This window comes from Thalassophryne amazonica, chromosome 22 (assembly GCF_902500255.1).
Source record: "Thalassophryne amazonica chromosome 22, fThaAma1.1, whole genome shotgun sequence".
Taxonomy (NCBI): Eukaryota; Metazoa; Chordata; class Actinopteri; order Batrachoidiformes; family Batrachoididae; genus Thalassophryne; species Thalassophryne amazonica.
Window position 1 is genome coordinate 31,636,383 of NC_047124.1, and position 26,592 is coordinate 31,662,974.

Below are 26,592 nucleotides of genomic sequence, written 5' to 3' on the forward strand. Positions count from 1 at the left end.
GGGATGGTTATGAGTAATTTTTTCTCTAATAGTTAAAATTTTATTAGCAAAGAAAGTCATGAAGTCATTACTAGTTAAAGTTAAAGGAATACTCGGCTCAATAGAGCGCTGACTCTTTGTCAGCCTGGCTACATTGCTGAAAAGAAACCTGGGGTTGTTCTTATTTTCTTCAATTAATGATGAGTAGTAAGATGTCCTAGCTTTACACTCTGCAATCTGTCTGCAGAGTGCAATGGTACCAAACATATGGAACCAAATTTGCACTCTAAATGGAACCAAGCCACATTGTAAATGCAATGCAACACAGATGGGATGAATTAATCCATGTCATGTGACATACAAAGCACCAATCAAATGACAAGGATCCACTCAGCCGTTTATATATATATATATATATATATATATATAAACACATTTTAATTTGTTTATGCCATTTCAAATACAAAAAATAAAAATTTCTAAAATTATCTTCCTAAGACTCAAACTGAAAGCAAATCTCTACAACTTGATATAAATTGATTGCAATTTTAAAAGCTAAAATGATGGGGTTGCATAAGTAATGGGCCACTTTGGTATAATACTTCTCAGAAACTATGTGACTGTGCAAGAAGGAGAAGAGTGAGGGAATAGATTAGTAGATAGTGGAGTAGATAGTTTTTAAGAACGTCTACTCCACACAGATTTACCATAGAGTGCCATGCCGTTTGTATTTCTTCATAATTGATGTAAATAAAGTCCAAGACATATTCAGTGATTTGGAAATGTTCATGTGTCCATCCCCTACTTGTCTGAAGAAAACTGGCAATACAACTGAATATTTACAGGTATTATACCAAAACGTTACATTACTTAGGCACGCTATCATCTTGGCTTTTATATTTTTAATTCATTTATATCAAGTTGTAGAGATTTGCTTTCAGTTTGTGTTTAAGGAAGCTAATTTTAGAAATTTTAAACATAAACAAATTAAAATGTGTGAAATACTGCATTTTCCAATACTTTTGGAGTGCACTGTAAGTAAATTTTGATATACAACTTATCTCGTATCATCTTTAAAAATGATATACTGAAGGTAGGACCAAATTTTCAAATACGTTGACTCCGTCTCCTTTGTGAGTTATTTTTCTGGAAGGATCCATTTCCACTCACTTCGTCTTTGAGGACCTTGATAGTGCTACATTTCCATTTTCATCTTTTAAAGACGTGCTCCAACAGTACACAGCCTACAGGGATAAGTTTATCCTCTGTTATAATACAGGTCCAGTCTAAGCATTGCCCGCTTATCCCCCGAAGATATATTCTTTCTTCTACAACTCGGCTTTCTTTATCTTCTCTCCACCTTACCATTTTCTCCTTTACTTAACTAATGCCAGTCTTCTACAGCCAAATGAAAAATGCTTCCAATAACTCTGGGACATGGCAATAATGACTGCAGAGCAATGGAAGTGATGCAGGTATGTAGATAACATTCCAGCGAATGATGGCAGTCTTTGCTTTGGTTAGCACCTATTGAGAAGCAAGCTGACAGTTTTATTTTTAAGCTTTCTATCTTCAGGGTTTCTTTCCTTTTATTTGCCTAAAGTTGGAGCCTTTGGTCACCATAATGCCTTTACTTTTTAAAAAAATGTACTGTATGATTGAGAGAAGTCTTTCTTTATTGTATATATTTTAATATTGTGTATCTGCGGTGCAGCATGTTGGCTTAGTTGTTAGCACTGTTGCCTCACCCCAAGAAGGTCATGGGATTTATTCCAACCTGTAGTCTTCCTGTGGGGTTTGCATGTTCTCCCCATGTTTGCGCAGGTTCTCTCCAGGTGCTCCGGTTTTCTCCCATATCCAAAGACATGCAGGTTAGGTGGATTAGAAACTTTAAATTATCCGTAGGTGTGTAGGTGTGTTTGCTTGTCTTTGTGTGGCCCTGCGACAGACTGGTGTCCTGTCCAGGGTGTACCCCCCCTCACGCCCATTGACTGCTAGGATACACTGCAAAAACTGTCCCTCTCAAAATAAGATAAATAATCTGAAATCTAGCCAGATTGTCTTGCAATAAGCAAAAATAAAAATCTGCCAGTGGGGTAAGAAGAATTTACTTGGCTAGAATTCTCAAAACCAGCAAAATGTCTAGGCACCAATTAATCAAAATGTGCCTTAAAACTAGACAGAATTCTTATCTTAAGATTAGCGTCTGTCTTAAAATAAGGAAAACAGTCTTGTTCCTTTGCTTGGATAATTTGAAATCCATTGCCTTTCCTTATTACTGGTTAAATACAGCTTGATATCACCTGGAAAAACGTATTAAGAGAAAGTGAGATACATTTTCCCAAAATAAGACATTTTTTCTTATGTAAAAAAATGCTTGACAAGATTATTTTTTTATTTAGACAAAATTAAGTCAAATTTTCTTTAAACAAGTCCTTTTTTACTCAGTTTTTGCAGTGTAGGCTCCAGCCCTTTCACCATGACACTTAATTGGAGTAAGTGATGGAAGGTGTGTGTGTGTGTGTGTGTGTGTGTGTGTGTGTGTGTGTGTGTGTGTGTGTGTGTGTGTGTGTGTGTGTGTGTGTAGACTTTTCAGGTCGCTGTCTTTGGGGAAAATGCTTTAATAATCAGTTCATGTGGTGTTTCAGGGGACGTGTTGGTGATGTGGGTTGTCGAAAATTTCTGAACTGCTTTTTGAGTTTCAACGGGCAACGTCAGAGGCAGACCATTTAATTAAAAAAGTAAAATTTGTACATTTTGTTATGGTTCTATGTTGCCTTGTTCATATCTGTTTCACTGTCCTATTTTTCTGCCACAAAAGTACAGCTAAACAAAAAGAGCTGTTGACCTTCTGCCAGGGTTGCCGTCATTTGAATGGCCAAATGTTTGTATTCCTTAACAATATCTGTCCTCGCTCATAACATGGATATTAAATCACTTCAGGAGGGGAAATAGTTTTGTTCCAGTTTTTCTGTTTTTTTATAGAATGGTTCTGTTTCTGGCAAAAATAATTTTACCACTTAAACATTGTAGGTCACAGTTTCTCGAAGTAGGTAAAATACCCATTTATCCCAAATGGTAAGTTTTGATTGCACGTCCTTGCAGTTGATTGCTCTTTCTGGCACACAGTCTGTGCTCAGGTGTATTTTCCTCGAATCACTGCAGTAAACATGGGTTCTTCATGGTTGCCATGTTGGATTAGCAGTGCAAGCAGAGAGTTGAGGATTATGGTGAAATGGTGAACGCAAAAGGCCATTAGGAGGTTTCCGGTGTGTGTGTTTCTGAGGAGGTAAGAGTGTGATGATGGATGGAGTGTGCTGATGTGTGCAGCTCAGTGGACTGTGAGACTGGACAAGGCTGGTCTCTGTCTCCCACTCGCTGCCATCTTCCCGCTTTGCTTCACTTCCTCAGGGCCAAACATGTCATGTTGCGTCTGTTCACTTTGTTTGTCGCTCCCCAGTTAGTCAATGATCGGGGTCCAGGATGCAAATCAGTGAGACATAAACAATGTTAAAGTGTTTATGAAAAACGAACAACATGGCAAACAAACCAAGCTACCCAGAATTAAGTTCTTGGGAACCAGTGCGATTGCTATGAATGTAACTCCAGAAAAAAGAACTCTAATTACAATGAACAAAACAATTAACAACTAATCAACCTTGACATGTAATGCCCACCCATTACTAAGGTGTGTAGCAAATTAAATGTCGGAAATTAATCTGGAAACTATTCCAGAAACGGGAGACGCAGGAGCCTCAACTGGTGGAGGTGGAGAACACAATCAAGGCAGGGACAGGCAAGTATGTCTGGCCAAGTAATCAGGTTTGGGAAGTGGGAAAACAAACAACAAAATAAGATGTAATTTGGATCACGATATGTAAATTTTTAAATATTTTTGTTCAGTTTATACAGTATTTGCTGTTTCCACATACAAACCCCTGAAATTTGTCTTACACTTTGTTGAAATCATTCATTTGATGAAGGTACTGCCCATCTAACATAGCTAATCTTCAAATTGTTGTGGAAGCTTATCCTTGATAACTTCTCTCCAGCTGCTGCATGTATTTCCACTGTAACTACTTTTCTTATGAGTTTGTTGAGTAATAACAAAAAAATTACTAAAAGAACTTGAGAGGCAGCCATTCAGCAACTTGTTCAGTCAAGAATTACTAGGGGAGCTACGACCACTACCAATTTTGCATCCCCCCATCAAGACTAAACCAAACCAACTTTTTTAGGTTCCTTAGATGACCCCAAAACACAATCAGGATGTTCCTAAAAATAAAAGCTGGCCAGGCCAAGCCAGTTATCCAAGATGGTTCCCAAAATAGGGTTTTTCACTAAGACACCTTTAAACAACGTATAAACAACTTAAATATCACAGAGATTCAATGATAAGGGTCTATTAGCAGCCATTTTGGGCACCATTTTGAATCTTAAACCCATGAATGAGTTTAGTTTAGGCACAAATGAGTTTGCTGTGATCTTCAATGGTCTTCCCATTGAATCTGTGATATTTAAGTTGTTTATATGTTGTTTAAACGTGTTTTAGTGAAAAACCCTATTTTATTTTACAGTGCGATCGTGCTACTTGGCGTGTAATTTTGGAACTACATGATTTGTGCTATTGCACGCTGTGACCACCGCGCACGCTCACATTAGCAGTGACGGTGCTTAGCTTAAAAACAAACATGGCGGGAGCTGCTCATTTTTCTAACACAACAAAACAAATCCAATACGCCATCTGGAGGCATTTGCAGTATTCGCTGGGACATTTATAGGTGAAGTGGAACCACTTTCGGATGAAGAGGTCAACGCATTTCTATCGCAATTTTGAGAAAAGCGGTCAGCAGTCTGTACACGATGTATGGATTACATCGTCAGGATTGTTTTTGCAAGTTGGATTGGATTGGATTGGACTTCTATTTAAAATTTCTGTTGGACTGTGTGGAACCTGTAGATGTCAAAGGACCAGTGACGCACACTTTTCTCTTCTTTATAAATAAGCTATCAAACGACAAAGATCTGTTTTAGTCATTATGTAAAACAAATAATGAATGTTTTTTTCATTTGTTCAGTTGAAAGAATATTTCATGGAGTGAAAGATGGTATGTTCCACCTTTCACCTCATTAAATATTCTTGCCATTGCACTCATCATTATTTGCATACCATTTCTTGCCATTCTTTTTGGCTCTGTTGAGCTTCTGTCACTGTCTTCATTTGGTTTGCGATAGTTCTCTTTGTGCTGTTTGTTTTACCTTCCCATCATTGTTTGAGTTCATAGTTTCAGGAACGTTCATCCTGTTTTCCAATCAAGTGTGCGGCTGCTGAGTAGGGAGGACGTTGCTAGGCAACTATGAGAACCCACAGACGAGATTCAAATGGTGGCCTTGTACCTACAGAGTGTGGATGAGTCTTGTTTTGTGGAACGTTTGTGCCTTCTGCTACTATCATTTTGGTCGCGATATTGTTTGATAATGTATATTATTTGAAAGTGATATTAGTTTGGATTGTCCGTATCTCGGTATTCTGACTTCAGAACTTGCTTTTTTAAGGGAGGCGGTGGCGTAATGGTTTGCACGTTGAACTGGGACCCAGTGATCTGGGTTCGCTTCCCGATAGCAGCCATGTTCCCAACTGGCACTCTCAAGAACAGTGCTGGGGAGGAGTGAGAGACACGTGCCGTGGGCCCTTCTAGAAACAAGCTTTGCCCTTTCGTTGGCTACCCACATTAAATATGATGGTCTTCTTCTTCTCTTCTTAATAATTCATGCCAGTCAAACTTGAATTTCTCAACACTAGACCCCTTTTTGCAAGTTATATAACAGCAAACACCATGATGTTTCACCTATGCTAGTGCAGGCCTGGCGGTCCACCATGCCAGGATTATCTCCTACAAGGTCAAAAACAGTTGGTTTTTTTAAGTTTTTTTTTTTTTTTTTATAATACCCATGAAAACAAACAAACAAAAAAAACAACATAAATATCCATTTATTTGGAAATTGGTCACTTCTCCACATCTGCAGTGTTCATCAGTGCTGTCACACTGAAGCTGCTCTAAAGTGTGAGAAATGAAGGATATCAGCACCACCCCACCCACCCACCACAATGCATTGCAACACTGCACTAGTGAAGCAAATGTCTGTTACTTTTTTATGGAAGTTAGGCACTATGAAATCATTTTCCACATGAAGACATAGTGGTTGTGGCAATATGATCTAAAGTGTGATTCTGTTGTGTGAACCAGTGGTCTTGTTTAAGCCTTAAAGTTTTAACTTTCAGGGAACGGGTGTAAAAAAATAAAGGCAGTCTTGATTTCAAAAAGAAAAACAAACAAAAAAAACCCCAGCAAAACCAGGTTCAATCGACTGTTAAATTTTAATTTTGAGGGTGGATGTTAAACACCTTCGAAGGCCCACAATTCTGTGAGTGTTTTCACTGATATTTTCCTGCTGTGAACATAGTATATAGCTGACACAGCTTGGTGGCACACAGTGCATCCGAAAAATATTCACAGCACTTCACTTTTTTCCACAGTTTCTTATATTACCTTATACCAGTCAATACATTTTTCCCCCTCAAAATCCTACTCACAACACCCCATAATGACAACATAAAAAGTTCTTAATTTAACTTTTTGCAAATTTATTAAAAATTAAAAAAAAAAAAAATCACATGTACATAATTATTCACACTCTTTGCGCAATACTTTGTTGATGCACCTTTGCAGCAACAGTGCCTCAAGTCTTCCTGAATATGATGCCACAAGCTTGGCGCACCTATCTTTTGGCAATTTTGCCCATTCCTCTTTGCAGCACCTCTCAAGCTCCATGAGGTTGGACAGATCTTGCACACCGTACTGTGTTCTCTACTTCCTTCCATTTTGGAGGGCTAGTCTCCAAGTTGGATTCAGGAGCTTGAACAGGTGGGGTGTCATGTGGGATAACTAACTGTTTGCACCTTTTTGTCATAGTGGACCTTTTCCAGATGTGCCAGTTCCTGCTTTCGGAGTTTTCAAGGTTCCACTTTTTTCCGTAGTGAAAAGGTCTTTGCTGAACTTGAAGGGATTTTTATAGAACTGTGTTCTTGTGTGTTCCTTCCTCTTGCAAAGTTTCCTCATGTTCTCTGCTCTTCGCAAGGTTGGCAACGGGTATTTGATGTCTCCCAGGAGTAGCATAAGACCAGCCTATCTCTGACCAGCCTTTAATTCTAAAAAGGCCTAACTTAGGGCCGACCCCAATCTTGGACTATGGAGAGAGCCAGTTCTTGTTAGTGTCCAGCCCTGGTCAAATCCACTTTGTTGTCACATGGATATGGGCACATTAAAGAGTTGTTGGTTCGACTAATGATTTTGAATCTCGACGAACTGAATTAAACTTCTGTTGATGTTTCACAGGATAGAGGAGGAGAAGGCCCGGCTGTCGGCACAGGCTGAGGTCCAGACCCAGCTCAAAGATGAGGTCTTCAGGATGTTGTCGTCACAGAAGGCTGCGACCAAAGAGGACCTCCAACACACCTTGATGAAGGAGAGGATTGCTGTTGAGGATGAGAAGCGCCATGTTGAGATTTCCGTGAGTCTGCACCGTTTGAGTCATTTGATATTCCACAATATTCATACAGTTAATCAATTATTTAAATAAATATTTTGAATCAGTCACACATTGGACACCTGAATGACCTTGAAACCGCAGATTGATTGATGAGAGCAATTTTCAACATGACATATTTTCAAACATGCATGTAACCTTGCGACAGACGTGTATCGATCGGTTGTAATCGTTGGGCGCGCTGCAGTGATGGGGTCAGAGATGTGAGCAGAAAGTCGAACATTGACCCTCGTCGACACAAAAACAAAGGCACCTACATGCAGTCATATATATGCACTTATAGCTCAGTGTCACGCCTGTTGCACGTTCACATTAAACGGGGTGTGTTGTGCAAAATCTTTTTTTATTTATGATCCTCTTTTCATGTCTTTATCATGAATCATTGACCTTCTTGTTGGTTTGTTGTGAAGGTTACAGTCCATGAGGTTCTTTTGTCATGTAGAAGTTGCATCACCGCCGAGTAATTATGCATCCTGTGAATATATTAAAGTAATCAAATAATTATCGAGCAGTCTGCAAGGACAGCTACTGTAGATACTTTTATTTGGCACATAATTCAAGTACAGTTGTGTAAATAAGTATTCAAACACTGTATTTGATACAGTGCATTTGAAATGAAGTAATCAAATGCGCCTACAGTGTAGACACTAAACCTTAATTACAGTAAAGGACTTTCACAAAAGTATCGTATTAACCATTTAGGAATTACGTGTATTTTTATGGACAGTCTTTCCATTTTTGATGGTTATGAATAATTGGACTGTTCCACGATGAGAAGGTTTATGTTCGAGTGTGCTGACAAACACTGCAGATAGTTAATGACCCAAAACATGCTGCCAAAGCAAACCAAGAGCTTCTCAAGGCAAATAAATGAAATATTCTTCAATGATCACGTCAGCCACCTGACCTCAACCCAACACAGGAAGCAGTTCCGTTCACTTCAGTGTATTTTTGTAGCACCAACTTACAACATAAGTCTCCTTAAGACACTTCACAAAGTTAAGGTTGAAACATCTCAAAATATATAAATCGAAATTCTCATTTAAGATAAGCTATGAGGTGTCAGAGTTTTTAGAATTTAAAACGTCTGAGTCAGGCAAATAAAGGCTTTTTAACCATTTACGGTAGACCGTACCTTGGAGTTTTTGTTTTGTTAAAACATTCAGTTTCTTATGTTTATACATTTTCTGTGGCTTGATGGGACACCAGACAGCTTTGCCCGCTGTAGTGCATGTCTCCATCCAATTTTCACTCCAAGCATGGAAAGAATCACTCCATGATCCTAGGAGCTGAGGATGGAGTATGCTCTGCACTTGCTGGGGATGGGGTGGTGCACACTCCAAGGTCAACGTGAGCAGGAGTCCATTGAGCTCTTGGATCGAGGGGGGAAAAAAACATTTTTCATAACTTTTGTCGAGCAGTGTTCCTGTTCGGAAGGACTTTATGCCAAGCGCTGCAAATTGGGAGCTATTCTGGTGCAATCGGGAAAAATTCTGCAAAATTGCAGAATTTTTAAGAGTTCTATTCCCGGCTATTCCAATTATGGCTCACAGGAGGGCTGGAGCCTCAGCGGATTTGTAGATATGTGGAATTAATCAGGAAAACTGATGGTGCCATCCAGTAATCCACATAGCTTGAAAAAGTTTTACAGTATTTCACAGCTTTTATCTCCAACCTGAACTCAGAGGACAGTTTCATTTCCTTTTCGAAAACCCTGCTGTGAGCAAACCCATCGTTGCTGTAACCACATCTTGCAGTTCGATATTTGCGTCCTGTTTCACATCCATGCCTGCTCATTCCGTCCTATTATGGAATGCTGCCTTCATTTTGGGGCCCCCTCATGACTTTATTTCCTGTAAATTGCCCTTGTAAACATTGTCAAAGGAGTGTTGCTCACCACACACTGAAGCATAATATCATTTTCTAAAAGAAAACATGTTTCCTCCCCACAGAGTTGCGGCTGCTGTTTACAACCCGATGCTGTTGATTATATAGCTCATTTCACAAACTCTTAACCGTAATAGAAAAATGAATCATTTCATTGAGCGAGAAGGAGTGTGGTTGACACGATTCCACGCTGCAGGACAAGTGTACAAGGACTGAGGAGATGGAGGGAGTGGTGTGATGTTCACAAACAAAAAGGCGCTTTACTTTAAATTTTTGGTACCTTTGTATAAAGAGTAGAACAGAATCAATTTTAATTTTTTTTATTTATTTATTTATTTTAATTTATATAGCGCCAAATCACAACAGAGTTACCTCAAGGTGCACAAGTAAGGTCTAACCTTACCAACCCCCAGAGCAAGCACACAGGTGACAGTGGTAAGGAAAAACTCCCTCTGATGATTTGAGGAAGAAACCTCAAGCAGACCAGACTCAAAGGGGCGAACCTCTGCTTGGGCCATGCTACCAACACAATTTACAAAGCAATTCACAAAACGAATATACAGGAAGTGTTGCCGGTGCACAGGACAGGAGGGTTACAACAGAGTCAGGCATCAGAAAGACAACAAATACAGTATAATCTGTCAGCATTAAGCAACAAGAAAAAAGAAGAAATACTAAGGTGATCGTCAGCCACTAGCCCTAAGCTTCACTAAAAGACCCAGAGTTTTAGAATTAATTAATAAAATTAATTTAAAAAGGTAAGCAGCATAGTAACATACTATGCCAGTATGCTAGCCATACGAAAAGGGAAATGTGTGTCTTAATCTGAACTTGAAAGTCTCTACAGAATCTGACTGTTTTATTGATGCAGGGAGATCATCCCACAGAACAGGGGCACGATAAGAGAAAGCTCTGTGACCCACAGACTTTTTATTCACCCTAGCGACACAAAGTAATCCTGCACGCAGAGAACGCAAAGCCCGGGCCGGTACATAGGGTTCAGTTAAGTCAGCTTGGTAGGGAGGTGCCAGTTCGTGAACAATTTTATAGGCTAGTAGCAGAAGCTTAAAATCTAATCTCAAAGGGACGGGAAGCCAGTGAAGAGATGCCAAAAGGGGTGTAATGTGGTCAAACATTCTGCTTCGTGTCAAAAGTCTGGCAGCAGCATTTTGAACCACTTGGGGACCCCTAATGCTGGACTGCGGTAAAACAGAAAATAGGACATTCAAAGAGAGTAGAAACAAAAACAACAAAAAAATTTGTTTCATTCATGGGATATTCATGGGATTCATGGGATATAAACCAGGGCTGTTCCTGTTACGTACCAGTGGAATTTCATGGAATTTTATCTCGGAAACTTGTAAACACCAAGTCTCAGCTACAAGCATTAGCAGCTTTTAAATCTACAGATAGCAAACTGTATTACGTATGTGATGATGAGTATTATTTGTTCCATTTTGCTTGTCTTTCCGTCCTCTCTCTGCTTTCCCTGTGCTCACATAATGCAGCAAAGGAATCCCTGTCTGGGAAGCTTTTGCTGTTTTAAATTTGAGTGTGTATGTGTGATAATTTCCTCTGTTGGAGTGCCAGGGTTTTAATAGAATGCGACGGGTTATCAGCGGAGGCGCAGCTCCGCTTTCCCCACTCGTGTAATTGTTGAGTCAGACGCTTCCAACACTTCCAGTCTTCTTTTCAGCTGGAAATGGACTTTTCTCTCTTAAGACGGCCTTTTGCTGGAGACGTCTCCCGCCTGTTGTCATTCATCCCGTGTTTGTCAAACCCCCGTTTTGTCCCCGACCTGAAGAGAACTCACCTTTGATGAAACATGCTGTCAAACATGTTTTATGGTTGTATATGTCAGTGTCTTTGTCATCTTCATGTCAGTTTTTCCTCTTGTAACTGTAAAACTTTTCATTGTCTTTTACTGAAGAGAAATGTAAATGCTTCAGTAATTACAGGATTCAGGTTATGGTTGATAAGCAGTTATTATTGGTTCTTTGAGGAGATATTTCATTAAATTAAGAATTCAACTGAAGTTGACTATGCAAATTATGAAATATCTTGGGTTTGTCGTGTCTGCAATGAAATAGAAGTCAGAATGAATGCAAGAATCAGTGCGTTTTGTAATATACATTTTCCATATCGTGCTGTTTTCTGATTTGGGGTTGTATTCTAAGAAACTGCATTATTGTTTCTTTTTGAAAAAACATTTGCCCATAGCAGCTGTTGGTTTTGTGTCCTTTGTGCATCATCGTATTGATTTGCCCTCCTCATTAAGATACAGGTCACTGTGGACAGCAGGACCCCATATACGTATTCTCTCTCTAACTCACGTACAATGGAAGAGTCGCTGATGGCAGTTATGCCGCCTCACGTCTCCCTATAATAGCCATAACAATCGCAACCATAGCTGCACCAATTACAGTGACAGCCATCCGAGAGAATTGCTCCAAGACATGAGGTTACACTGGGACTCCTCGATATGGTTTATAATGTGTTGATTTTTGGTTCACCTTATCTAATCTTGCAGAGCATGCAGTTCCGCGGTAGAGGTGTAGGATATGGACCACCTATACGGTGCATCCGTAAAGTATTCACTGCGCTTCTTTTTTCCACGTTTTGTTATGTCACAGTCTTATTCCAAAATGGAGTAAATTTTCATTTTTTTCCTCAAAGGTCTACTCACAACACCACCTAAACACAACATGAAAGAAGTTTTTGGACATTTTTTCAAATTTATTAAAAATAATAAAAAAACAAACAAAAAAAAAAACGTAAAAATCGCGTGTACGTAAGTATTTACACCCTTTGCTCAATACTTTGTTGATGCACCTTTGGCAGCAGTTACAGCCTCAGGTCTTCTTGAATATGATGCCACAACCTTGGTGCATCTATCTTTGGGCGGTTTTGTCCATTCCTCTTTGCAGCACCTCTCAAGCTCCATCAGGTTGGATCAGGTTGGAGGTCTGTGCACAGACATTTTCAGATCTCTCCAGAAATGTTCAATCAGATTCAGGTCTGGGCTCTGGCTGGGCCACTCAAGGACATTCACAGAGTTGTCCTGAAGCCCTCAATCCTGACTAGTCTCCTAGCTCCTGCCGCTGAAAAACACCACCACCATGCTTCACTGTAGGGATGGTGCCTGGTTTCCTTCAAACATGATGTCTGGCATTTACGCCAAAGAGTTCAATCTTTATCTCACCAAACCAGAGAATTTTGTTTTTCGTGGACTGAGAGTCCTTCAGGTGCCTTTTAGCAAACATCAGTGGGCTGCCATTTGCCTTTTACTAAGGAGTGACTTCTGTCTGGCCACTCTACTATACAGGCCTGATTGGTGGATTGCTTCAGAGATGGTTGTCCTTCTGGAAAGTTCTCTTCTGTCCACAGAGGAATGCTGGAGCTCTGACAGAGTGACCATCAGGTTCTTGGTCACCTCCCTGACTGAGGCCCTTCTCCCCTGATCACTCAATTTAGACGGGCGGCTAGCTCAAGGAAGAATCCTGGTGGACCAGGCCGTCTTCCTTTTACAGACGATGGAGGCCACTGTGCTCATTGGGACCTTCAATGCAGCAGAAATGTTTCCTTTCCCCAGATTTGTGCCTCGAGACAATCCTGTCTCAGAGGTCTACAAACAATTCCTTTGACTTCATGCTTGGTTTGTACTCTGTCAACTGTGAGACCTTATATGTAGACAGGTGTGTGTCTTTCCAAATCATGTCCAATCAACTTGAATTTACCCCAGGTGGACTCCAATTAAGCTGTAGAAACATCTCAAGGATGATCAGAGGAAACAGGATGCACCTGAGCTCAATTTTAAATTTTATGGCAAAGACTGTGAATACTTATGTGATTTCTTAAGTTTTTAAAAAAATGATTATTATCTTTAATAAATTTGCAAAAATCTAAAAAACAAAAAAACAAAAACACAAACCTCTTTCACATTGTCATTATCGGTTAATGTGTGTAGGTAGAATTTTGAGGGAAAAAATGAAGTTCATCGATTTTGGAATAACATAACAAAATGTGGAAAAAGTGAAGCGAAGCTCTCTGAATACTTTCCGGATGTACTCACGGTATGCAGACCGGGGTTTGATACTAGGTGGTGTACTAGGTGGTCTGACAAGACATTTGATCTTCGTTGTTTCAGTCCACCCAGATGTAAAAGGGGGCTTGTGATGGGTTGGGATCCAAATCTTGTAAACTTTCATGAGAAGACAAAATTTAACTTTTGTGAGTAAGCTCAAACCGGTGGCAGGTTCTAATCATTTGTAGGGCCACATTTTTGTTTATGTTCCCTGTGTATACATCACAGGTTTTTTTGTTTTCGTTATTTTGCGAAGTCCTCCAACTTGTATGTTAATGATTTATGTTGTGATTTCCCAGGAATCAAACCAGTAAACAAAATTAACTCTAATAATGAAAGAATATATATCAATAATTAAAAGTACACTACGATAACACAGGAAAAAAAAGTTGCGACTTGTGCTCCAGAAAATACACCAGTTGCTTGGACCTACTTGATGGGACTATTTTTGGTTCAGTCCCCCGAGCGAGTACATTTGAAAATCATGAAGGATCCCTAACCTTGAGCAAGTTCCTTAATCTCCAAGCTGTGGTGTGCGGTGAAGCTCTTTGCATGGCGCCACACTAACGTCGGTGAGTGTGGGTGAATGCATGAATGTGAGGCGTCATTGTAAAGCAGGCTGACGTTCTACATCAGGTGGAAAAGTGCTTTATAAATGCATTAATTTGCCTTGATATCCCATCCCGTTTTGTGAGTGCTTGTTTTTCCAGACTTTTCCCTCTACCCTGTCAGCGTGGCTGGTAGCAGTTAGCCAGCTGGTCTACCAGTAAATGATAGTTCACAGCAGTGGCAGTGGCAGGTGTGTTTGTGTTTTGTCATTGATGTTGGGTTCCTGTGGTTCTGCTGTTTGAGGGGAAATGTGTTCTATGTCAGCGTTCACACTTGTTCTTCCATTCAGTGGAGATCACAGGACAGGAAAACACACACACACACACACACACACACACACACACACACACACACACACACACACACACACACACACACACACACACACACACACACACACACACACACACACACACTTTAGCGCAATTACAAATGCTGCACTTTGAATTGCTAAAATAGCCGTATTTCATTCTTTGGCCATATACAAAATGGACAGATGGGCACAATTTGTGTTTCAATATTAGCACAAGTTGCACCTTTTTTCTGTATTATCAAGTTTTTAAAACCATTTGAGTTATTTATTTAGTGCTTCATTTCTTGGGGAAAACCCCACATGAATAATATACAAATAATGAATGTTTGAGTTCAATGGTACGAATATTTCTGGAGGTAAAAGATGGAATGTTCCATTCAACGAGCCGAAGCTGACTTGAATGGTATGTTCTAGGTTTCACTGAATTAAATATTTTTTCCATTGAAAGAATGAAAAAACATTCATTATTTGTTTTATATAACAACTAAAATAGATCCTTGTCATTTGATATCCTCCTGACTACCAGGACATATGTATGACGTGGTAGTCAGCAGGATATCATATTAATTTATTGACAACAGAAAAGAGACCTACATTTTGGTGTGCGTCACTGGTGCTTTGATGTCAATAGTACAACACGAACTTTAACCCCTTCTAAGCCTGTATTTCCCATCGATGGGGAAATTTCACTTATTATTTATGAGATACTGACAAGCCAAAATGAGGTGGGTGGTAGAAGGTTAAATAGGAGTCCAAAATTCTCATTCAACTTGGAAAAACATATTAGATAGTTCAAAAAAATTCTGACAATGAAGTCCGTGATACTTCTGTGTACTTCTTTAGTCCACCAAAAAACTGCGTCAGAAATTCATCCAGGTTTTCTGACTTCTGTCTTGACTCTTGTAGAGAAGAATAAACAGAAGCCACAAAAGCTGGAGTTTTAAACCTAACCAGACCCCTCCTACCGAGAGGCCGACTGCTATAGGCTGGTGACTAAACAATAGCTCTAATTAGCACCTATTGTGCTCTAGTAAGCACCCGCCTAATGACAGAGCAGCTGTCCCTCCTAATGATGGGACGGAAGCCTCTCCAGATGGCTACCTTGACGACTATCCTGATGATGTGAATGACTCATTACCATGAACAAAAGACTGAAACTGCTTTGACCTGAGTACCCCATTGTAAACAGGGGACAAAGCGTGTCTCAGACCCCCTCCCCGGTTAAGGCTGGGTTTCAACTGTTTCACATAGAATGCCTCTTTGACCCCTCTCTCAAACCATTTCTTCTCTCTGGCTAAGATTTTAACTTCCTTATCCTCAGACGTGTGGTTAGTGTCTTTCAGGTGGAGATGAACTGCAGACTGCAGTCTGCGGTGCTGGTATAGCCTTTTGTGTAAAGGTTGCTTAGTCTCACCTATGTAGTGTTCATTACAGTTTTCCTGACATCTGATATAATACACTACATTGCTCTGTTTGTAACTAGGGATCCTGTCCTTAGGGTAAACTAATTTCTGTCTCAAGGTGTTAACCGGTTTAAAGTAAACTGGGATTTTGTGCTGTCTGAAGATCCTCTGTAGTTTTTCCCCTACTCCTGCTAAATAAGGGAGAGACACTCTTCTTCTTCTTGTCTCCGTCTCCTGTCTATCTGGTCTCTTTGTTTTCTGGGACTTCTGCACTTTGTCCAGGGACCATCGTGGGTACCCACATACTGTGAGGGCTTTCCGTACAAGTTGTTGTTCTTTAGCCCTTCCCTCTGCAGTTGTGGGCACCTGTAGGGCTCTGTGTTCAAGAGTCCTGATCACCCCGAGCTTGTGTTCAAGGGGGTGGTTTGAGCCAAAGAGCAGATATTGGTCAGTGTGAGTGGGTTTTCTGTAAACCTCTGTCTGGAGCTGCCTGTTCTCTCCAATCGTAACATCACAGTCCAAGAAGGCTAAATGGTTGTTTCTGGCATCCTCGCGTGTGAACTTGATATTGGAATCCACTGAGTTGATGTGTTCTGTAAAGTCCTCAACCTCCTGTTGCATGATTTTAACCCATGTGTCATCGACATAACCAGTCACTGGTTCAGATATGTCGATGACATGGGTGACACATGAGGAAGCTTCTGCGATTTGAAGCGAAACGTCCTCGCATCAAGCAACCCAGTCCAGTCGAAGATTCAAGCTTCTCTAATATGGAAACCACCTGGACAACTGAGAGCCTACACAGAAACATCCACTCTGTTGTTAATTAAATAATAATACAAATAGTGAATACATTTTTCGGTATAAAAGTCACACCAAAGTATAAGTTGTAGGACCTTCCAAACTAGTAAAAAGCAAAACAGCAAACATATTCCAGAAAATGCAGTACTCTCTTGATTGTGCACATTTTACAACAGATAATTGTCAGTTGTCAACCCCAAATTGCTTGGCAACCAATAATAACTGCAGTCCTTATGTGGTTATTGTGAATAGTTTCCTAATGAATATGATTTAATGGGCAGATGATGCGGAGAGAACATTGACTTTATTCACTTTATGTGGTGAAAATGCCCAAATTATGGAGTTATTTAATGGACTAATTACACATGCAAACCTGTAGTTACATTACAGCTTAATTAGTGTTTAATTGTAAAGCAGCATCAATTACAAAAGATTACAGAATACCACATTAAGAGGCAGCAGAAACACCCCACGCATGAACGACGTGCTTATAAGGCTAAGCTTGTCTTCACGTCCTGGGCGGTTCAAGAGAAAGATATAGTGGCCTTTGGCACGAGCACGTCCTCTAACGCTCTTATTCACAGTCTCCATCCATCTGTCAGTCCACACATCTGTGTTTTAATAAAATCATAGCCACCCTTTCTTTTGCTTTTCAACAGCTCTGCTCCCCGTGGAGCCAAACTGGCCCCGTAGCCAATCAATCATTGGCCACAGCGGTTCAGCCAGACACAGGCGCTAGCCCTCAGGCAGACTTTTCAATCAAACCCAGAGTCATCAATCTTTGGTAGCGCCGGAGAGTGGGCAGGGTGAAGCCTACCTGGCGGCAGTAGTTATGTCTAATGTTGGCAACTGGCCTGAAACACACCTGTCTTAAATCACTTAAAAAAAAAAAAAAAAAGCCTGTGGCTGACATTGTGATCAGGGTAGACTATGAAAGAGTGTAGAGTGCTCTGTATATGTAATGATGTCACAGTAAAAGCATATTGGCTAGCTTAAATTCTTCAGTCACCAAACATCAAAGGACAAGTGTGCAGCAATTCCTTTTCAGATATACCTATTTTATTTTCACCTCAGCCACAGGTAGTCACTTGAAAGGGGAATGTTCAGGAACATTTTTTTTAAAATTGCTAAAAGCTACCTACACATATGCTACAATGAAAACCTCACTTTTTTCAGCCACGTTTATTTTAGGAAGGGATCACAAATGTTTTGGGATGGACAATAAGAAATTAGGTCCTTTTTGTGCAAACTTGCTTCAAAAATTTGGGCGTAGAGTAAGATGGAGACACCATTCTCTGTTTCTTTATGTCCTTGGTGGAGGGACACCTGCCTCTTTCATAATTACAAAGTTTCAAGATATGTTTTTAGGGTCCTGGTAGTTCCTGTCTGGAAAGAGCATTTTGCGGTCCACAATTCAGCACTCGGGTGCCCCAATGTTGAGGACACTAGCAGTTGGACATGGCCAAGCAAATGTCCACGTTTCACCTGGCTGTGGTAGGTCGATGATACTTTAGAGGGGCTGTCTGCCTGGATGATCACCATCCAGGACTCTGAGCAGTTCCATGGTATGGTGGATGCAGCGACGGTGCTTTCTCCCAGACTTGATGTCATTTTGAGACATATATCAATCCCCACCCATCGTTGTCATGAACTTTGTCCAGAGCCTGAAGAACAAGGTTATAAGAGAGATGAGCATCCTTGGTGAGGTAGCTCAAATCATACACTGAAAGAGTGCATCACAGGTCCAGTTCAGGTGGTTCAGTTACCCAAATAAATTCACCCAGAATGGCTCCATTTGGAAGACATGTCCAACTGGGAGGAGATTCCAGGTTACACAAGTTGAATGGATTACATGTACTTATGTCTCCATATACATTTCTACACACTTTTTCTTGTTCCCTCCTTTTTAATATTATTATATTTAAGTAAATATTGGAGGAGTGGGGTACAATTAGTTATACCTAACAGCTAATGTTAGCTTATCTAGCCGGCCTTAGGAACGTTCATCGTGGCTTACAAAATAGTTGGTTCCTTTGTGTTTGATAACAATCTTCTCCTGTGATGTCTTAAGCCCCGTTTACACATAGACGGTAAGAGCTCCCGGAAGCGTCCCGGAAGAGTTTTTGGCTCCTCCGGACCGTCTTAGGAATCAAACGCCGTTGTTAACACCGGCGCTACGGGGGCGTGGCTTAGTTCCGGCTTCACCGGGAATTGTCAAAAAAATTATTCAACATGTCGAATAATTCCGGGAGTGCTCCCGGAGAATTCGCGTGACGACAGAGACAATGCAAACAACGGTGTTAGATTCTTTTTAATCGCGTTTCATCCTGTCCCGCCACCTCCCGGTTAAAATGGCGTTCCAAACGGCCGGTAGGCGGCGGTCAGTATAAAAACGCTAGCGCGCTGCATGCAGGCCTCTCACTCACGGCCAGCTCCAGATAATATTGCAGAGAAGCTCGAGTATGCCTCCTAAAAGAAAGTTGGCAGCGGCAAGGACTTAAAGAAGAAGGAAACCAAGAGGTCTGGTTCAGAAGCAGAGGGGAGGCCTGTGGTGGAGATGGAGCAACACGTTGAGGAGGGGGAAAGGAAGGAGAAGAAAAGGTTGAGGATGATCTCCCTCCCCCTGCAGTGACAGAGGCATGTATTCCTGCTGCTTCAGCCTATTATACTCTGGGGGCGGTGCCTATATGCAAATGATCCTAAAGTAATGCAGGATTTGCCTGGATAAAAACCTGGGTATTAACCAGTGGTACACAGGGCATTATCGGCGGCAGCAGAACACCGCCGTTCTCACGCGCGTCTTAACCTGCGATTGTAAAGGATAGAACTGGGTATTAACCCCCGTTGCCTGACGTGTGCCGGATGCTACGGCGTCAAAATGCCGCTTTATTCTGCGGATTTAGTGGCGTTTTATCCGCCTATTTGCGGATAGTACGGCGGTCAAAACGCTGGCGAAATGCTCCACCCCTTTCCACCGCGAAAACAGCCGGAACTACCGCAAACTTCAGTCTGTGTACTACCCGCCGACAAAACCGTCTATGTGTAAACGGGGCTTTATCCTTCTTATGTCTTATTACTTATTATATTATATATACCTTTTTCTTGAGTTGCTTGTGTGCGTAGGGAGAGTTCCCATGGGATAAAAAAGCTTTTTAACCTACCATCCCTGGTTCTCAAGACCAGGCACCTAAGTGGCTCTACTCTACTCTTTTCTACTCTCCTATTTTACTCTTCCTTTTTAGATATTTAGATATACCTTTGTATACTGGCATAGTTCCACCTTAGAATTGGAATATATTATATAAGATATACCTTACTAAATTTTCATGTCGCACACGGTATGGGAATATTTTCGGAATTGGCCAGGAATAAGGTCGGCTAAGCTTTGTTGGTCTGCGGTGGCTGCAAACTCATCCAGGATAAGCATCTGAAAACTGTGTATTCAGAGGTTTATAAATGCAGATCACAAGTTAAAAAGAATAATTTGAGGTTGCTACACTCAACAAAAATATAAACGCAGCACTTTTGGTTTTGCTCCCATTTTGTATGAGATGAAGTCAAAGATCTAAAACCTTTTCCACATACACAATATCACCATTTCCCTCATATTGTTCACAAACCAGTCTAAATCTGTGATAGTGAGCACTTCTACTTTGCTTAGATAATCCATCCCACCTCACAGGTGTGCCATACCAAGATGCTGATTAGACACCATGATTAGTGCACAGGTGTGCCTTAGACTGCCCACAATAAAAGGCCACTCTGAAAGGTGCAGTTTTGTTTTATTGGGGGGGGATACCAGTCAGTATCTGGTGTGACCACCATTTGCCTCATGCAGTGCAACACATCTCCTTTGCATAGAGTTGATCAGGTTGTCAGTTGTGGCCTGTGGAATGTTGGTCCACTCCTCTTCAATGGCTGTGCGAAGTTGCTGGATATTGGCAGGAACTGGTACACGCTGTCGTATACGCCGGTCCAGAGCATCCCAAACATGCTCATGTCCGGTGAGTATGCCGGCCATGCAAGAACTGGGACATTTTCAGCTTCCAAGAATTGTATACAGATCCTTGCAACATGGGGCCGTGCATTATCCTGCTGCAACATGAGGTGATGTTCTTGGATGTATGGCACAACAATGGGCCTCAGGATCTCGTCACGGTATCTCTGTGCATTCAAAATGCCATCAATAAAATGCACTTGTGTTCTTCATCCATAATAGACGCCTGCCCATGCCATAACCCCACTGCCACCATGGGCCACTTGATCCACAACTTTGACATCAGAAAACCGCTCACCCACACAACGCCACACACGCTGTCTGCCATCTGCCCTGGACAGTGTGAACCAGGATTCATCTGTGAAGAGAACACCTCTCCAACGTGCCAAACGCCAGCGAATGTGAGCATTTGCCCACTCAAGTCGGTTACGATGACGAACTGGAGTCAGGTCGAGACCCCGATGAGGACGACGAGCATGCAGATGAGCTTCCCTGAGACGGTTTCTGACAGTTTGTGCAGAAATTCTTTGGTTATGCAAACCGATTGTTTCAGCAGCTGTCCGAGTGGCTGGTCTCAGACGATCTTGGAGGTGAACATGCTGGATGTGGAGGTCCTGGGCTGGTGTGGTTACACGTGGTCTGCGGTTGTGAGGCTGGTTGAATGTACTGCCAAATTCTCTGAAACGCCTTTGGAGACGGCTTATGGTAGAGAAATGAATATTCAATACATGAGCAACAGCTCTGGTTGACATTCCTGCTGTCAGCATGCCAATTGCACGCTCCCTCAAATCTTGCGACATCTGTGGCATTGTGCTGTGTGATAAAACTGCACCTTTCAGAGTGGCCTTTTATTGTGGGCAGTCTAAGGCACACCTGTGCACTAATCATGGTGTCTAATCAGCATTTTGATATGGCACACCTGTGAGGTGGGATGGATTATCTCAGCAAAGAAGTGCTCACCATCACAGATTTAGACTGGTTTGTGAACAGTATTTGAGGGAAATGGTGATATTGTGTATGTGGAAAAAGGTTTAGATCTTTGAGTTCATCTCATACAAAATGGGAGCAAAACCAAAAGTGTTGCGTTTATATATTTGTTGAGTGTATGTGCTTTTATTCTATTTATTGGAGACTTCCTCATCTGTCCTTGTGCCTCCTGTTGGTGATTTGTGACAGTCAGTGGGGGAAAAGACTGATTTGTTGACATTGCCATTCTGTGGTTTTCTTTCTTACCTCCTCTGATTTTCACGTTAACTTTCATCAAGAAAGTTTGTCCGCTGATTCGATGCAGCCACGTCCATCCTGTTGGAGCTCCTGGAGAAAATCGGCTCGGGTGCGTTCCTTTAAACCGTGTTCCTTTTGATGCTTGTCCAGCTTGATAATGACTTTGGGTGAGGCTTAATATTTCTCATGCAACATCCTTCCTCTCATTCCTCCTTTGCTTACCCCAGTGCTTCTCTCGCTTCAGCCTCTCCTGGGAAAAAACCCTGCAGTTGTTCTTCTTTTTCTCATGAATCTTGTGTACTTCAGTTGCACAGTGTTGCATTTTTAGATACAGATGACTGGACTCAGCTGATAATGGGCCTACAATTTAATTTCCAAGGTATTAAAGGAGGCTTGCTGGGTTTTGAATTGGTGCCTGTTGGTGGTATTTATTCAAAAAAAAGTTAAAAGTATTTCACTTTGTCATGACTTTTTTCCTGTGTACACAGAGTAGAGGGAAAATCAGGAGAGAAAAGGTCTTTGACTTTTGAATGTGATAAAGAAAAGTAGTGGCGTACCGTGATTTGCATATATTTTTGGTTTCCTCGGCTCAGCCAGGACAAATTTTATCCTTTCTTTGACTCCTGTTCTCTCAGGTATTGTGTGAGTAACCGTGTCTGGCTTGATGTAACGTCTGCATTTAAAGGAGTTGTCAGGCTGTTTTATTGATGCCAATTTCTAGCCGTATTTTCACATTTTTACCATACAGCTTCATTATGAAGACATATATATTGGTAAAGAACAAGCATCATATGTGCACATACAGACCCTGTGCTGACTATGGCCTTGAATATTTGAATTCTTAATTTGACGCAGATGCACGTTCCTGAACCTTCTGGTAGGTTCCAGCGGTCAGCAGGTCAACACAGGTGTTTCAAAGGATTGTGTCAAGTTAGCTGTCACTAATTTGCAGTAGTGAAGAAAAATTGTGGCACAGTAGTTGCGTGTGGTGTTCAGTATTGTTGAATGTCACGTGTCATCAGCCGCTTCCTGGCCAGTGTTATATGAAGTTTTCTTCTGTTTTATTATGGATTTGGAGTTTCTGAACAACCTCATGCTTTCTAGGCTGTCACACGGGCAGCACATGCGTCTGGTATTAGTTGTGCAGGGTTCTCCCCGCACAATGGAATAATGGCGCAGTGCCGGTATACTCTCATCATGGCACCATTATACTGTGGCATTATCTTGCAATGTTTTTTTTTATTTGACAATTTATTAATCAACCTTCATCAAAGCCCAGGGTTCTCGCTAGCGTTGTAACAGCGTAGCGACCTGTTACATTGCTGCCTGTAAAAATCTCGCTGCAGTTGAGCCATTTCATTATTTTCAAGGGTGTGTGGCGGGAAATGACCATTTCTTTACTTTGATTGTGGACCCAAGCCCACAATTTATTCTTCAACCTCTGCCAAAGCCATTTAAAGATGTCAATCATGACTCACCTTTCTGCTGATTAAAGTCCCTAAACGGGACTCTTTTCAATTGCTGCGGGCAGAAGCAAGAATCGTCCACCATTTCACACCAGTTTTATTAGTTCTTCATTAATGTGCCTTTTTCGTGGGGCAGCCAACGGCAGGGTTCTCTGGCATGGACTGGACCATTAATAGCTCCTGGTTTTCTTACTTGTAAACTGAAGTTACTGTCCCTCATGTAAAGGAAATAATAATAATGTTTGCTGCGGCTCTCTGCTGAATAGGAAAGATAGATCATTCCGGAATAAATAACTTCAAAGCAAATTGCCGTTTTAAATCGAATGACAACACTTTCCAAACATTATAATACAGACAACAAACAGGGGCGGTCCTGGAGGCGGGCCGCCCGGGGCGGCATCGCGGGGGGGGGGGGGGGGCATCACGAGCATGCGGGGGGGGGGGGACCCCTGTCTCCAAAAAATAAATAAATAAATAAAACTGGGGGGGGGGGTTGTCCTGACGGGGGAGTTCGTGGTTACGTTACGGCTGAGCGCCCCCCCCCCCCATCTCACATCTTGCGTTAGGTGAGCAACACTGCACCGTGCAGAGTTTGTGCAGGGGGAGGGGGGAATCATTCAATGTTTGGATGAGGAGGTGGTCGAAACGGAGTAAGACATAATCATGGATAGGAAACGATCAAAGCCATCAGGTGCCCAATTTCGAAAGAAAAAGAAAGAAGAAAAGGAGAAACGAGCAAAGGAAAAAGGTATGTATTGATTTACGTATTCCCGCAGCTTCACAGTGCTTTAAACAGTGTGGACGCTGAGCGACCAGAGAGTTTAATAGCGAAGCAAAGACTGCAGCGAAATGAGACGAGTCATTGGATAAATGCTGGGCTTTGTCCCGCCCATCGGACGCTCAGCGTGTCTGGGGGTCTATGGGGCAGTGGGCTGGCCTTGGCTGGCCCGGACGTTCAGCTTCTGCATGATGATTGGATGATCTGTCTGAGGCTGAATCCCTTTTTGATTGACAGCGAAATGAGCGAATCAGCGATCTTTTGGTGTAAACATCCGTGGGAGCATTTTTTAATTTTCATTCTGTTCTGAGTTGAACCGGAGACTTTCCTAATCATCTTAGCGGCATTTTCTTTGTTTAAAAACGACTAGTGACAAACCGAGCTTCTATTTCTGGTGGGGTTTTTTTTATAGCTACTTGTGTTTGGAGACTGACTTCTATCACTCTTTCTGACTTCTATCGCAGTTTCTGTCCCTACCGAGCAGCGGGTGCTGCTGAGCTCCTCCACCGTCACAAAGCACTCACAGGCGGACACACTTCACACTAGCCTCGCGCCAGTCCCAGCTAGCGAGCTAGCAAGCTGCACATAATAGCAGACAATTTGAATGTTGTGGACCTGATTTTGGCGAAGCCGTTTGATAGTCTTCCTTACGAAGAAGCCATGGCTGCTGTCATGGCTTCAGCTCTCAATGGTTTGCAGGCCAAAGTTAAAGCAATAGCCCCCAGTGCAATGTTTGTACATTGCTCTGCACACAGACTGAATCTGGTTCTGTCTCGGGGCTAAATGCTTATCTGAGTGCAGAATATTTTTTGCATCACTCTCTGGGTTTGCCACATTTTTCTCAAAATCCACAAAGAGGATGTCTTTTCTTGAGTCTGCAGGCTGCTCAAGGTTGCCCAGAAATGCTCCTACTCGATGGAATTTCACATCACGGATAGTGAGCACTGTGGCAAACAATTATGATGCCCTCCTGCAAACTTTTGTATATAGACTGTTTTACTTCTTTTGCACTTCTTGTTATTTATGACAAATTATTGTGGTTTGCCATTTTTGCCTTTAAAGAGTGTTAACTTCTTCACTTGTTTCTTCCTGTTATGATACACAGTAGTGTTTGTTAATTCTTCTTATGTGTACAGTAATGGGTATAGAATTTACCCGTCGTTAGTTCATTTATTTATGATACATGATTGCACTTTACCATTTTTGCCACTTTAATGTATAGGGGGGTTTTTTGTACATTTTTTGTCACTTCATGGTATTCTGTAATATACAGATTGTTTAACTTCTTTTGTTATTTATATGGTGCGACTTTAATGGAGGTTTAAGTCTTGTTCATTATGGTGAATGGTACTCTATGATAATGCAAAGTGCACTCTGTTGGTAAAACTGAATGACATGTTGTGTGTTGGGGGGGGCGTGGCTGGATGTTTTGGTGTTCTTTTCTTTTCTTTGCTCTCCAGGTGGCATGAGGGCTGATTTGTCTGTGAAGAAGGTGCTGGCTGAAGAGTCTTCACCCTCATCAACATCATGGAAAGCACCTGTGCTTGGTGCTCACGTGCAACCTGGACGACTTGCAGCTGAAGCAGATAATTGGATGGCGTTCTGCATTTAAGTCATGTGTGATTCAAGCAGAACTGCCGGGAACTCGACCTTGTGACGTTCGTTTGTGAGACGCTGAGGACCGCGCCTGGGTTTGACACATCGAGCCCGTGAAGCAGGGAGGGGTGAGGACACATGCTGTCAGCACACACGAAAGGTAATTAAGTGTTTAGGTACTTGTTGATAGTAACTTGGTGTTTTGTTACACAGTATACTGGAATTGTAAAGAGAATTGCGCAGTTTGCTTCTCACTGCTGTGGCGTGAAGGATAAGTGATCCTCCACTTGTTGTGAGAAGCTGCTCATTTGCATAAAATAAAAAAAAAAGGACACTGACCTGAGTGTGTTGCTGGCAGCGTGTGTTTATTGGAAGATATAGTTGTATCTGTTGACTTACCTCACCGTCTCTTTGCTTCACAGAGAATCAGTTTGTCGTGTCCACCTGGGGGGTGTTTGGCGGTGGTAGGAAGTCCAGGAGCGCCGGCTTTAATCCTTGCGGGCGCTGGAGAGGGAGCCGCGGATCACTCCACCAGAGGGACGTTGTTTTTTATGTTTTTACACTTTTAAACACAGGTGTATAATAAATAGTTTTTGTTTGGAACCGCTTTCTGGTTATTTTTAGCGCTGGGTCCTGTCTGACGCAGGTTCGCTCCTCAATCCGCGTCGACACATAACATGACGTGCAATATTTTGACCATCGGGTGGTGCTGTAGTGCAGTTGTGCTTTCTTAAATACCTGTACTGTACATGGTTGTAATGTGAAGTCACTGAGTCTTTTGTTTTTTTATGTTCAAAAACTTTATTGAAGTAATTATTGTTTATCTTTGTGTTTGTTATTGCAGTAG

The 26,592-nt window shown here is 41.7% G+C and overlaps 1 protein-coding gene across 3 annotated transcripts in view; it reads left to right on the plus strand.

The window, feature by feature from the left end:
• The window catches only part of chchd3a (coiled-coil-helix-coiled-coil-helix domain containing 3a), a 203,861-nt gene that overhangs the window by 55,945 nt on the left and 121,324 nt on the right, over positions 1–26,592 (plus strand). For all 3 annotated transcript variants that reach the window (XM_034163454.1, XM_034163455.1, XM_034163456.1), the window contains exon 5: positions 7,377–7,551. In XM_034163454.1, coding sequence (XP_034019345.1) covers positions 7,377–7,551 — 175 coding nt within the window. The remainder of the gene's footprint in view (positions 1–7,376; positions 7,552–26,592) is intronic.